The sequence below is a fragment of the Haliotis rubra genome, unplaced genomic scaffold, assembly GCF_003918875.1.
Source record: "Haliotis rubra isolate DU_JTF1 unplaced genomic scaffold, ASM391887v1 Scf476, whole genome shotgun sequence".
Lineage (NCBI taxonomy): Eukaryota > Metazoa > Mollusca > Gastropoda > Lepetellida > Haliotidae > Haliotis > Haliotis rubra.
Genome location: NW_025767164.1, coordinates 299,090 through 314,400, shown reverse-complemented (window position 1 = coordinate 314,400; position 15,311 = coordinate 299,090). Strand labels below are relative to the sequence as shown.

The 15,311-nt window shown below is 40.1% G+C and overlaps 1 protein-coding gene and 1 long non-coding RNA gene across 2 annotated transcripts; both read right to left on the bottom strand.

The window, feature by feature from the left end:
- Nucleotides 1–4,839: 4,839 nt before the first annotated feature.
- On the bottom strand, nt 4,840–8,354 carry LOC124290858. The gene is made up of 3 exons (XR_006902061.1): nt 8,314–8,354; nt 7,716–7,969; nt 4,840–4,928 (listed from the first exon to the last, which is right to left on the bottom strand). It is a non-coding gene; the product is annotated as an uncharacterized LOC124290858 (long non-coding RNA).
- A 5,762-nt stretch (nt 8,355–14,116) lies between these two features.
- On the bottom strand, nt 14,117–14,923 carry LOC124290831 (uncharacterized PE-PGRS family protein PE_PGRS20-like). The gene has a single exon (XM_046727659.1). It carries the CDS (start codon nt 14,921–14,923, stop codon nt 14,117–14,119), a length of 807 nt encoding a protein of 268 aa, XP_046583615.1.
- Nucleotides 14,924–15,311: the final 388 nt, after the last annotated feature.

Here is a 15,311-nt window from a genome sequence, read left to right as displayed (position 1 = left end):
GATGCAACGAGGTACGAGTGATTACGTGAAATTTGCCAGAGTTGAAATAATGTTCACAGTGCCGAGCTTTGGCGAGGCACTGAACATTATTTTAACGAGGGCATATTTCCCGTAATCAGTCGTACCGAGTTGGTCATTCTACTTATTACACATAATGTTATTCAAAAAGAAAAACAACGAAATAAAACAACCTGGAGACAGGACTTGTGACCTCAAAAAGCTGAATCGTATTCATGCGCGTATTATACTTCTCCAGAGGTAATAACATAACTACGCTATGGAAAGTAATACGTCGTAAAATCACTTTAGAATGCAACAAATACATTTTTTATGGAATAATTTATTAACATTTGTTAATATGATAAAAACGATCTTTCAAATGCAATATCATTGAACTTAGTAACAGCTAAAACGTTTTTTGATCAAGTCAGTGACGGGCGGCGGTGTAGTGTTGAAACACACTTTGGCCAAAACCTGTCAATTTTTTGGAAAGTAAACGGTTGGGAATTATAAAAGACAACCATCCCACGAATACATCTAGAAAAAGTTTTCTGTCAAGAAACTCAACAAGTTTGAAGATTAAACAACATTTTGTTCTGTGGAAGGCGTGTTACAATCACGCCATTGGTCGCAGTAGAGTACAGCAGTTCCAAGAAGGATAACTCTAGTCGGAATCCGAGTCAATGGGAAGAATACGCCTCTTTTGGAGCATATGGTCGACTCACAGAGGAGTCATTCGAGATGTTAAAGTGGAATACACCAACATAAAATGTACAGAATGAAGATTTACGGCATGCGACAAAGACTGTGACGTCATGGTGGCAGTCTGAGGCTGAGTGGGCAGAGTGGTGGAGTTACAAGGGGTTTGACAACAATTTATTGATGGACTGATGTTGTTTCTCATTAATTGAAGAGTAACTATTTATTGATTAAACATTTTTGTGGCAGACTCACTTGTCACACTTTCAAGTAACACCTTTAGTCGGTATCCTGCTGCTTCTATTTCCCCGAATTCAGTTATAACAACAAACAGGTTGTAGGTATTCAAGGGCTGTAACATTCTTCTCACTCTTCCTACTAGGCCACCATCAACTTTGATTGACCTTGATCGGGGTTAGCCTAATGGCGGCCATGTTTGCTTACAAACAATGCAAACGATTGTTGTTGGTTTTTTTAAGGTTATCTATTTTTAAAAGACTACTGTTTATAACGCAATAGTATTGCAAAATAATAATGTCTAATAAAAGGAGTATTCATATTCTTTAACCTTTATGTTTTCTTTTTTAAATCTCGGAATGTGTGAGTTCAGCATGTTTTTATTATCAATGAAACGGTAAAAGTTGTCAATGAACTTGGATCATGAAAAGTAGTTCCGTCAACCAATCATATTTCTTCTCTGCTTAGCTGACCAATCAACGTTGAGAATCACTGAAAAGCACATGTGCGATTGTCACAAAAATAATCACCTGTGCATTCTAACCCGTATGGGTGATATTAACCGCTCTTAAACACTTGCCTGAATCTTGCCTCTGCTGAACATTTTTGATGAAATTGGGACAAAAGGTCATGTTCCTCCCTCATAGTTGTTCCTATTCCAGAGCCTGGCCGAGATCGTACAGATCCATCAAATTATTGAACTACTTCTTTAACTACCCGTGTTTGGGTGACCATGGAGCGAACGAAGGAACGAAGTTATGAAGATATATAGGAAAAACATATATACTCACAAGATATATACTCACAAGATGTTCATATTGATGAATCTACTTGCAATACTGTCAACGCGTGGATGTGCGTCGACTGGGGAATTAGCTCATGTTTAAGATGAAGTGTACGTACAATACGTTGACAAGAAGAAGGAATACGTTGAGCTCAAACTTCTTTAGTTACATGACAAACAAATTCACAAGACATAAATGAGGTGAGCGGGAGTACCTGCTCAACCCCAGGGCGTTTCCTACAAGCAGCATTATGCTGCTCGTGGTCGTCTCAACACAGACAGTCGGAATACCGGACACGTACACGTACCGGACACTGTGTTTTTTTCAATATACATGTACATGTAGATGTGAGCATATGTTTACAGTTTTTGACAACAATGGACAGGTGAACAGAAGCAATTTTGAACAAACTCACTTGCCTCGTTGTGGGGCAGGACAGATGTCCTAGAACTCTCAGGAAAGAGGACATGGGTATTGGTAGTTTAATAATTCCTTGTTGTTAAAACCTGAATATGGAAACTTAGTAAAAACAATATTAAATGATACTATTCAGGAATATTCAACAGAAAAAACTGATGACTTTAAAAACACTGAACATATTAAACTTTCAAATTTTTAATTCCTTATTTCTTGAAACTTTATGAATGAAAATTCGGGGAAAGGCTATATCTTTTTCATCCTACATAAAGAACACAAAAACAAAAATACAGAAGAACAAGACTTAAAACAAACCCAGGTTATTATTAGCAGAAACTTTCAAAACATTTATGAAGAACTTTTGTGTGAACTATATAAGAAAACACGGAAGAAGTTAATAATGAGGAAGTATAAGGAATACAAATCCGACACCGAACCCGAATTCTTTGGTATGAAGAGTTAGAAAAATATTAAAAATATTTCTGCCATCTGGAAAATAGAAATGTCCCCCAAAATCAATCAATAAGTTGATAACTAATGATAACAATGAAATCACAGACAACAAATCAATACTTAATGAAGTAAAACTAGTTTATAAAAAATCTCTATACTTCTCGTGAAAAGTATAAGGAAGAAAACTGCTTGAAGGATATTAAAACCCCAACGAAACACTAAGAGACTATCTTGAAAGAGAAATCAGTATAGATGAAATTAGCAATGCTGTTTACAGGATGAAGAATAATAAAAGTCGTGTGATTGATGGATTTCCTATTGATTTCTTTACATTTTGGGGGAAAGAATTTAAAATATGGATCTATAGATTTAAAAACTGGAGGCCAAGCTCTTTACTTAATGATTTACTCGTGCCAATAATATTTAATGGTTGTCACTCCCCTCCCAAACCCAACCCCACACACCTCACACACACACCCCACACCCCCTCTCCTATTAAAAAAATGAACCAACCATTATTGGCATGAGTATATTTATAAACCTATCAGCTCCTGCATTGCTCAAAGATTAAAAACTGCTTTAGATGAACTTATTCACTCTAATCAAGCTTGTTTTATACCAGGTAGGACTATTAGCAAAACTACAATATTGTTATGATATAATGTTTGGAACAAATTCCTGGCTTGGTGATACTGCTTGATTTTGAAAAAGCGTTTGACACTGTTTCAAAAGATTTTATTAACCTAGTTTTACATCAATTTAAATTTGGCCCTGAAATGATAAGATGGATAAATTTATTAACTTACGAAACAACATCTCGTGTCATCCAACATGGTAATCTGTCTGACCTATTTGCAAATGAAAGAGGATGCAGACAAGGAGACCCACTATCCCCGTACCTTTTTCTTTTTGCTGTTGAGATTCTTGGCTTCTTGATACGAAATAATGAAAACATCAAAGGTATTGTCATCATTGATAATGAATATAAACTGGATCAAAATACTGATGATACTGAACTATTTCTTGGTGGAACAGAGTATAGTTTGTACACTGCTATTGACACAATTAATCATTTTTACAAAATGTCAGGTTTGAAAATTAATTTAGATAAATCAAATATAGATTGGATCAAAATCTAAATATATTGATAATTTGATAAAATATGTAATGATCTGAATTAGTAATTGGTGAGTTTGATGTACTAGGTATTAAATTTACACCAGATCTTAAATACGTATGTGTAAGAAACACCCATGTAATACACCTTTCAAAGATATATTTAATTTTGGAGCAAATTCTGAAACTTACATTAATATTGAAAATATTTTTCGGCATGATGTATTTTCTTGTTTCAGTTTGTATCACTAGAAAGTGGTTTTCTCATTTGTGTTTTATTCGTATTTATTACTCGCCCGTGGAAGATACTGCAGTGTAATATGTTTACAATTGCATGAGTGGACAGCGCACATCATGACACCAGGTGTTCACAAAAAGAGTCATCAATATGTTGGCACCCACCTCTCTCACAAGACTTAATGTGTGTGGTGGCAGTTGCAAAGTTTGACGCATCAATGACAACAATGATGTCCGATGCAATTCCACATTTTGATTTGAACCAGACCTCCCTGCTCTGTTAAGGTCAATAACTGTGGTCACATCTGAGGTCATCAATATGTTGATAGTGATTTATAAACACATGTTCGCGATACAGTAGGCACTGTACGATCAACTCGACGTTCTACAAAGATTTCTTATTGATAATGAATAGGTTTCTTTTATTTGAAATATATGTTTTTCATTCATATGTAATATCACCTCAAGTAGATTTATGAAATAAAGGTAGTGCGGTGGTAACTCTTCAACTAATTAAATCACGCAAATACAATCCCCCATGCAAACGAACTACTTCAAAGTTGATAGGACCCGTGAAGGTCCGGGTTAGAATATTGATCTTCAGTAACCCATGCTTGTCGTAAGAGGCAACTAACGAGATCGGGTGGTCGGGCTCGCTGTCTTGATTGACACATGTCATCGGTTCCCAATTGCGCAGATCGATGCTTATGTTGTTGATCACTGGATTGTCTGATCCAGACTCGATTATTTACAGACCGCCGCCATATAGATGGAATATTGCTGTGAGTGCGGCGTAAAACTAAACTCACTCACTCACTCACTCAGAGTTGATAGAGTGTCACTCGAGAGCACACTTTGCTTTAGGTTATTTTTGCCAACAGAACAATAATACGCATGAGAGTTTTACAATTTATTGCTCTACTGATAATTGCGAATCAGTGTCCATTTTGTTCTGTGGTTCGTTTCAGGTTTGGGGCAGGAACGCTGAAAAAAGAAAGAAAGTTAAGAATGCATAACAATGTGACGTTTTAGATACTGGTTTACGTGATGGAAGCGGAACTTTCCCTATTTCAGCTCTCATACTCTTGTTTGTTGTTTAACGTCACACTCAGCAATATTAGAGTCTAGACAAGTAATCTACCCATGAATATCATGAGCATCGATTTAGGTAATTGAATGGGGATACCATGTGACAACCAAGTCAGAAAGCCTGACCACCCGATCCCGTTAGACGCCTCTTACGACAAGCATGGGTTGCTGGACCAATTCTAACCCGGATCTTCAGGGTAAGTTTAACCATGCCTTGCAGTAACTCACTTTGATTGATGCAAAAAGGAAATACTATTATATAAATACAGATCAAAAGATTCCCCGATCATTTGCTTCAACACTAATGTATACACAAATCGATTAAAAAGAAGGTTTAATAATATAACTTTTTTGAATCATTGAGTATATTCTCTGGTATTAAGAGTTATAAGCGGAGTAAATACCCGTAGAATTAGCCTTTCCAATTTCCATTGTCAGAGTATAGTAAGACTGGTAAGAACTGGAATATATGTCATTGCATAATAGCTCTTGTGACACACAACGAAAGAAATGACATTCTACATACGTAGTAATAGTAGATAGAAGCGACAAAATCTTTTCCACACCCATAGTAATCTCTGCCAGCAACAGAGTCGATTGCACAATTGTGACTATATCATAAGTATGTAAGCATATATTTGTTTCAGCAGTATTTGTAAACAAATCGAGTCTGGACTAGACAATGCAGTGATTGTCACCACGCGATACGATGAGCATGTGTTTATGAATCACTATGAAATAGGTCCTCCTGAGAGGGTACGTAAGTCCCAAAACATTCAAAGTAATACTTTAATACTAATATTTTTTTATACGTATTACTTTTGTGAATTTACATCATGGCTAGATTCGACTACAATCGCCAGCGGCTAAAGGGATAGTGTAAATCCAGCTATGATCCATGCAGGTAGCAAAGGCACTGCAAGTCCCCATGTCCCTAGCATGGTGATCTACATTCAGTTGCTGGCGATCTATAGCCCATTTTCTATCTTGCATTGTCCTAATTTGAAATCCAATTTTAGAGATATATGCTAGATTTAATTCTTGATACTGTGATATTCTAGTTGGTTTTACTGTCCTTCGTTCTTAGGCTTTTTTTTATAATTTACATGTATTTATGGTGAATTTACAAAACTTAGTCACGATATCGCTGAAATACTGCCGATGTGACTTTAAATATTAACTCACTCACTCACGATGAAATAGTGATGATACCAGGCGTTCGCAAAAAGGTGAGCATATCCTCGTATGTTGAGCCTAGTCAATTGTTCACCTGAAATAATTCAGGAAATATGGTATAAGTCATAATAAGGAATTGCATCAGACATCATGTTTGTCACTGATGTATCAAATTTCGAACTGTTCTCCACATTTCTACTATAAAACTTCTGGAAAACTTTACTGAGGCCTTGAATGTTGTAACCTTGATCGAACTACTTCTGAGCAAAAGTGGCATGACGCTCTTTGAAATCCTGATAAAAAAGGTCAAGCTCGATTGTACCTCAAAAGTTGTGAAATGTAAACACCAAGCTATTGAAATATTGCTCGACATGAAAGGGAAGTTGACAATAGGAAAGTTGAAATCATCCCATTTCTCATAGAGCCTTGTGGCTGTGTTTTGTCACTCTGAAACTTTATGCATAGGTCTTAATATGAAACGGTTGAGGCGGTCTCTCTTGTCCCCTTAATTTCAAGTTCAGGTGGGTAAGTCAGTGGAAGGCAAATGGCTATTTGGTGGAAGCTTATGTTAACCTTCTTGGCCAAATTACATTGTTTTGATTTTGCCAACCCAAGCAGAGTCATATGCATAAAGAAACAGATCCGCAAGGAGGATAGCACAATTGGTGCATGAATACACAGTGCCATATAGAAAGTGGTCAGTGGTAACATATGTTATATTTGGGATTACACTTTCTTAGTAAAGTACAAATTCTAGTACTTTTTGTTGGGTTGAGCCCCATCCGGGATTCGAACCCACACCCTCAGAGTCAGGCACCTAATCGCCAGCACACAAAGTCAACCGCCTAACCCGCTTAGCCATCGCGACTTCCACAAACATGGAAGTCGGACAACTGGTAGTCTAGACTGCGGATTTGTGTACCCCTCTGATAAGTGTAAATTGGCACGGCTCCCAAGGCCGAAAGCTATGATTACACAATGCCATTTAGAAAGTGGTCTAATGTAACATATGTTATATTTGGGATTACACTTTCTTAGTAAAGTACAGATTCTAGTCCTCTTGTTGGGTTGAGTCCCATCCGGGATTCGAACCCGCACCCTCAGAGTCAGGCACCTAATCGCCAGCACAAAAAGTCAGCCGCCTTACCCGCTCAGCCACCGCGACTTCCACAAAAATGGAAGTCGGACAACTGGTAGTCTAGACTGCCGACTTTGTGTACATAGCATTCGGCCGTGAGAGCCGTGCGAATCACTTTTTTTAATACAGACGAAAAGACTCCACAGAATGTCCTAAGATCTCGAAGCTACATGAATGATTGAGTATAATCTTTGGCTTTTGGAGTGATAAAAGGAGTACAAACCCATAGAATCTACCTTTTGTATAAGGTTCATTTATCATTCTCAATCTGATTTGCAGATTATAGTAAGCAAGGTAAGAATTGCAAAATGTGTCTTTCCATGATGGCTCCTGTTGCAAACAACAAAAGTAAGCGAACGTCTACACACCTGCTAATAGTAGCGAGGGTACTGGTAGTTGTCATATTTGGGCTTCTGGTAGTCATACCTGGGCCTGTAGGAGCCATATTTGGGCTTATAAGGGTCATACGAGGGTCTGTAGCTGTCACCCTTTGGATAGTCATATCCCACGTATCCCCGGTTATCATAACCGTACTTTTGATCATAACCAAAGGAGGCCTGAGAGAGGGCCAACACTAGCGCCATCAACAAAGCAGCAAACAGGTTCTTCATCTTGACGATCACTGAGGGAAACGAAGAGTAATTATTAACAAAGTAGTATGTGCACATAGCATTTACACATGGTCACTGACATCTCTGTGGGTTCAGGTTTTCTTTGGAGAAAGAGTGAGGCGTTTAGTTTTACGCCGCATTTAGAAACAAAGTCCATCAATATTGCGGTACGGGACATCTGAAATAGGCTTCACACATTGCACCCATGTGGGGAATCGAACCCGGGTCTTCGGCGTGACCAGCGAACGCTTTATCACTAGGCTACCCCACCGCGACGTATAACTACTGAGAGAATAACTGAATCAATGTAGAATTCTTCCACACACACTCAACCTAATAGCTACTGAGTACTTACCAGTATCTCTACAAGACAGTGTTATGTGAAATTACGGAAACAGTTCTCCTTTTATAGAACAAGAAACACACTTTAGCCTATTTTAAATAGGCCTGATATAGATCATTTCTCGACAGTTGAGATATTTATATTTGTCTGTGGCTTGATTGATCAATAGTTATTGTAAAAGGTGAAAATATGTCAGAACGTAGGCATTTGAAAAAAAAAAGTTCTTTGTGGTATAAGCATTGATTAATGAATACCCATAAGATGGCCGACACGGGTCGTAGCAATATGTGTTTCGTAAGAAAGTTGCAGTCATACTGGAAACTCTATCCGTGAAGATCAGGGTTAGAATTGATCTTCAGTAACCCTTCAGTTTTCCTTCAGATGTATTTCTGAACAAAATGTCATGCGAAGAACGGTTAAAAATACTTGAAGCTTAATGCTATTTTGTACCCGTTAAGATCCGGGTTAGAATTGATCTTTACCACCCATACTTGTTGTAAGAGGCGACTAACGGGAACGGGTGGTCAGGCCCGGTTGACACATGTTATCGTATCCCAATTGCGTAGATCGATTTTCATGTTTTTTGATCACATGCAACCCAACTCACTCAATCACTCACTTATTTTTTACCTGGGTGAGCTACAATGCCGCCTTTAGATTCGAATTGGAAGGAGCAATGAAAAGAGCACTTGAAAGAATTAACGATTCTTTATCAACTAGAACGCATTTATTATCCAAAATATACTATACTGAAAGCCATAACAAATGCAATTTGACATTCATACTTTCTTTACTCACACTAATTTCAACATATATAAACCTAACTGGCAGATATGTTTTAAGTGAACATCTGTGAATAATTTCATCTGAAAATGTCCAGTCAACAACAACATCAGTGACGCAACAACGACATCACACAAAGGAGGGTCACTTGCAGTCAATACCGTGTGTGTCCACCGTGCGCTGCAAGACATGCTCGCAGTCTTTGGTGCATTGAAAGACACACATTTCTCAGGAACAGCTGTTGGATGGTCTGCAGCCTCTGATGGTCTGTGGTCTGATCATGACACCACCCCCCCTCCAAAACAATCATGTTCAAGGACACAGTTTGGCGCAAGTCTTTCTCCTTTACGTCGATAAATCTGTTGACGTCCATCTGCAAAGGATAAGTTAAACCTGGATTCATCTGAAAAAATGAAACTTGGCCATGACCTGTTGCCAAGATTGGCCCAATTTGCCGCCCATCGCTGTCTAGCAAGTCTGTGGCGATGCAATAAGGTTGGACCACGGTACGGGTGACGACACCGGATGTTGAAGGCAGCAAGGCGTCCTTGCACCTTTTTGGGCGCTGAAATGACGTTGACTTGTCCCAATTGTCCTCCTTGCCTAATCATCAGCTGTTTGGAACCGATTTCGCAAGTGTGAAACTAGGATATTGCGGTTTTGTCGAGCTGTTATCACAGGTGGTGCACCAGTCGACTTACAGTGGATGGATGCACATTAAAGTGCCTGGCAATCATCACATCTGAAGCACCGTGGCTGACCATACCGATAACCTGATTCCTTTCGTCTTGTGTCAAGTGTGGCATTTTCTCAAAGTGATTGAGTTCCACAATTCCTTGTGCTTTTACAGGGCCTGGGTGCAGGTAATGCATGTGCACAACGTGTTTCATGAATGTGGTTGTGTTTCCGAGAAATGTCACAGGTTCAGTTTTAAGTATCAAAGTTCATGTGAGAGGAATGCTCCGGGACTCGAACTCGAAATGGGCCATAATAACAGCCTTTTATACCTACATCCTCTGTATCGCAGGAACAAATCTTCAATAGAACTTTTGTAAGTTTCAGGACAACAAATACCAATTGCGTTTTTAATGGCTTACAGTATATTAAAAAAAACGCATACGCGTTTTGTATTTTTAAAAATCTATTAATTACCTATTGTGTTCAAACAATCGTCAAAATATGTAACAAAAGTGTTGATGACATGACTCTACACAATTGCACAAGTAAAACATCGACTTTACCTGAAAATGTTGATTTTGATGAGATTTCTTACAAGGATTAAAAAGGCATCGCCACAACGTAACAGAAATCACCTTCCAGTTGAAATTGTGCAGCAAAGAGCATGCAATGTCTTGCTATAAAATCCGGAAATCGGCATTCGTTTTGAAGAAGTTCAAGGTCAAATCACTACACCACGTCTTGACAGTGCGACACGGAACATCGCCATTGAAAGAATGCAAGCTGGAGATTACCAATCTTCTGTTGCCAGGCGTCTGAATGTTAGTCTGAGTACGATATCATGGCTTGCAGCTCGTTACAACCAAACAGGTATAACAAATGACCGTCCCGTACAGGCAGACCTCGAGTCACCACTGCAGTCCAAGATCGGTACATCCGGGTACTACATTTGCGTGATCGTACTGCCACAGGTGAGAGCACAGCAACCAGGGTGCCTGGACTTCAGAGGATAGCCGGTCAAACTGTACGGAACAAGTTGAGAGAGATTGGACTGAGAGCCAGGAGATCTGACGTCGGGACCGTGCTACGTCGTCACCATCGCGCTCAACGTCTCCGTTATCTAAAAGTATCCACTTGGTTGTATAGACATTACCTTCTTCTAAACTGATGTAAACATTCATGTACTTAAGTCTATTTGTGGACGAGTTCTACATGTTTGAAAATACAACATTTTCGCAACAGATTTCTGGTTTATGCTTGTCTTTTTTTGAATAGTATACGAGTGTTGTTCTACGTTGCGTATGTATGTATCATGAGCATGCATGTATGTATGTATGTACGTACGCACGTACGTATGCATGCATGTGAGCATGTATGTATGTGCGTGCATGCAAGTGTGTATGTGCGTATGTATGCATGCGTGCATGCGTGTGTAAATGTATGTTAATGCATGCATGCATGCATGTCTGTGTGTGTATGTGTGTCCCTGTGTGTGTGTGTGTATATATGTGTGCGTGCTTGCTTGTGCGAATGTGCACAATGAATGTGCACAATGTGTATGTATGCATTAGTGTGTGTGCGTGCGTGCATGTATGATGTATCAAATAGTACAAACTTTAATCTGCGAGTTATTTGCGTTCAACTCGGCAGTAAACAGACTCGTTTTAAAAGACCTGCACATTCAGGTTTAAAGTCCCAAACTCATGTTGCGGAGTTCTTCTGAACATTTGTAATACAACTTCAAGCTCTCATGAAACGAAATGTTATGTTGTGTCCTCCACAACATGGCTATGTTCATGCATTTAAAACCTGAACAAAAAGGCAAGCGAAGAACGGTTGAAAAGATTTTGTTTGAAAACTCATCTTATTTTGTACCCATTAAGATCCTGGTTAGAATTGGTCTTCAGCAATCCACACTTGTCCTAAGAGGCAACTAACGGGATCGGGTGGTCAGACTCGCTGACTTGGTTGACACATCTCATCGTACCCCAAATGCTAAGACTGATGCTCACTCCGTTGATCACTAGATCGTCTGATCCGGACTCCATTATTTGCAGACCGCTGCAATATAGCTATAATATTGCTGAGTGCGGCGTTAAACAAAACACCCAAATCATATTGTTTTGTTACTATCAGCAAAACCTATTTTGACCCGTGAAGATCCGGGACCCATCAACCCATTCTCATGGTGAGAGGCGACCCACGGGATGGGGGTGTCAGGGTCGCTGACGTGGTTGACACATCCCAATTGCGTAGATCGATGCTCATGGTGTCAGTAACTGATCCAGACTCGTTTGGTACAGACCGCTGTCGTATAGCATGCATATTGCTGTGTGAGGCCCTTGTTTAACATAAAACTATGCATGCAAAGTCTGTATATGCCATCAGATAGCACCATGTATGTATGTATGTATGTATGTATGTATGTATGTATGTATGTATGTATGTATGTATGTATGTATGTATGTATGTATGTATGTATGTGTGTATGTATGTATGTATGTATGTATGTATGTATGTATGTATGTATGTATGTATGTGTATGTATGTATGTATGTATGTATGTGTGTATGTATGTATGCATGCATGTGTGCATGTATGTATGTATGTGCGCGTGCGCGCGTATGTGTGTGTGTGTGTGTGTGTGTATGCGTGCGTGCATGTGTATTTAAAATTCTGCAAATGTAGTAAGGGTAAGGGGGTAGGCGAATTTTCGAAAAAGAATAGGGATGGGTGATTGGTTTGTTCGAAAGCTTGAAAAACGTTATGCTGACAGTATTTTTCTGTTAAAAAATCCAGAATGCTAAAGTGTCGGTTCCAAAATAGATAATCAAAGATATGCATTTTATAAATATTTTTATTTCCGATCTGTGCGTGCTGGCACAACACTTTGGAGCTGGAACCTTCCACCAGGCATGACCAACTGAATCTTCAGTAGGAACATCTGCAATACAAAAGTTCTTTGAGCTTCCTATATCAAACACCCCACCAAGAAGGCTATTATTCCAATTTATGCTAGCATCGCAACGCGTTCGTATTAGAACTCTTTTACTGGACATATTTGCTCACCTGATTGTTTACTATTGCTTTCATATCAAATGTAGCTCCACATCAAGTCATGTACTTAATGGGAAGTTGTCAAGATATTTCTTTTAAAAAAGCTGTCATGAGGTACGATCTTGGATGTGTATTTTTATGCCATTTAAGAACCAGTTACATCATATTGGCATTTTGTGGGTTTTTTTTCCATATCAGAGACTCCGAGGTCAAGGTCATGGTCAAGGTCAAGGTCTGTCCGTTTAAGGTTTGATACTTCTGTATATTTTGTCTAAGCTGGGTATTCATGTTAAATGGTAGCTACATCGTCTAGCTTTATAAAACCGTCATTATTTTTATTAGAACAAGACCCCTAAAGATCCGGGCTAGAATTAATCTTCAGCCACGAATGCTTGTCGTAAGAGCTAGGCGACTAACGGGATCGGGTGGCCAGACTCGCTGACTTGGTTGACACATTTCATCGTATCCCAATTGCGTAGATCGATGGTCATACTGTTCATCACTGGATTGTCTGGTTCAGACTCGATTATTTACAGACCGCAGTCATATAGCTGGAATATTGCTGAGTGCGGCAATAACAACAAACAGAACAGGACTGGGTTAGAACAAAGCTGACATATGACACACATAGATGCAGTAAAACAAAACTCAATGATGTTTATGACCTTATTCAGCTCCATTTCACCTCACCATATGAATCTGAACATTTGTATTAATGTGTGGTAATGGCAGTTGAGGCATGTGAATGTTCAGATAAAAGTATTGCTTTTTGCTAATGCCTCGGCAAGTGAAGGCAGCACATTTTACAAATTATGTTGTTGATTCACCTGAGGATTCGGAGATTGATTTGTTTAATATTATACACTGCCCACTGATAACGAAACATAGTTAACAAATTGACCAAGCCTGACCGCCGATTCCCTTTTACTCCTACAAACGCATTGGTTGATTGGGACCTATGCAAAGGTAGAATCTGATAATACAAAATCGTCTACAGTAATCTCCAGCCCCGTCTTGGGCGATGTGGCAGCCTAGTTGTTAAAGCGTCCGTTTGTCACGCCGAAAACACGTGTTTGATTCCCTACGTAGGTACAATGTGTAAACCCCATTACCCTGTCTCCCGCCCTCCCTCACTCATCTGTTGGATCAGTTTGCTTTCTTGTACTCTTTGCTATTTTCAACAATCATAAGCAGGTATGTGTAAGTATAGCAACTTATAGATTAACGCTAATAGAGGTTCAGGTAAAAGGCATTTGGAACATTTTGTTACCTTCTGACCACATGTGAGACGAGGACATCATCCTAGAACTGCCTTTGGGACAACATATCCAAGTGGTGATCCTGCTCTTGCTGCTGCAGCTGCTGCTCTTCTACCTGGATGGTCTAACTCGATATCTCCAAACCTGAACGTTGGTCGGTAGAATACAGACCCAGACAGACCAGCAGGGCGCACACCAACACTAGCACCAGGAGCTCCGGTGCCAACACTGGAACCGACGCTGGGACCGCTAGCGCCACCAACACCGACACTGGGACCGACACTGGCCCCGGGAGCGACGCCAGCACCGACACTGGGTCCGACACCGACACTGGGACCAACACTTCCAGCACCGGCTGTTCCTCCCATGAAGACAGGTCCCAAACCAGATGGACCGGCTGCGGCACCAGGTCCTGCTATTAGGTAGGTGACTTGAGGTCCAAAAGCTGCTGCACCTAGATTAGCACCGGCACTGGCAGCAAAACCTGGACCAGCGGCAGGGCCTGCATTTGCACCAGCACCAGGTCCTCCTTGTAAGAAAACGGTTCTAGGTGCAAAACCTCCAGTTGCGGATGCACCTTGTGAGGCAGCACCCCCAGAAGCTCCAACGAAGGTTCGCGGAGCGTTGATGATGACGTATTGAGGAAGGCTACCTGCGAAGGGACCGGGACCTCGTGCAGCGTTGGCTAAATTCAGGTATACTCTCTGCACTTGTCCTTGGGATTGTGAAGGATCGGCGACCCTCGGGAAAAGTGTCCCGACCCGTCCGGGTGACTGGAGATACCGATCGCCATTGAAGGTTGCCGCTACCAGCGCGGGCAGGAGAACGACAAGTGCAGCTATCATCTTGGACTTCTTCTGCAAATGTACATTTTATCTTTCAATACGTACATATCATCAACGAAAAATGGGCGGAAAATTCCGTCACAAGGGGTGGTGCGTAAGTCTAGTGGTAACAGCGTTCGTTCGTCACGTCAAAGACCCAGGTTCCCCAGATGGCTACAATGTGTGAAATCAATTTCTAGTGTCCCAAGCTTTGATATTGCTGGAATATTTCTAAAACCGACGTAAAACAATACTCCCTCACTCACTATTTCGTCAGAGATTATCATCTAGAAGCTGAGATTTAGGCACGGTTGGAAATCTTTCACGTGAAGGGGAAAGTTAGACTGAGTGAGTAAATGGTAACGCCGTTTTCAACATTATTCCAGTTGTATCACAGGTTATCATCATA

What these genes read in the sequence shown, in the direction of transcription:
- LOC124290831 (XM_046727659.1), bottom strand. Translation starts at nt 14,923, where the DNA reads ATGATAGCTGCACTTGTCGTTCTCCTGCCCGCGCTGGTAGCGGCAACC.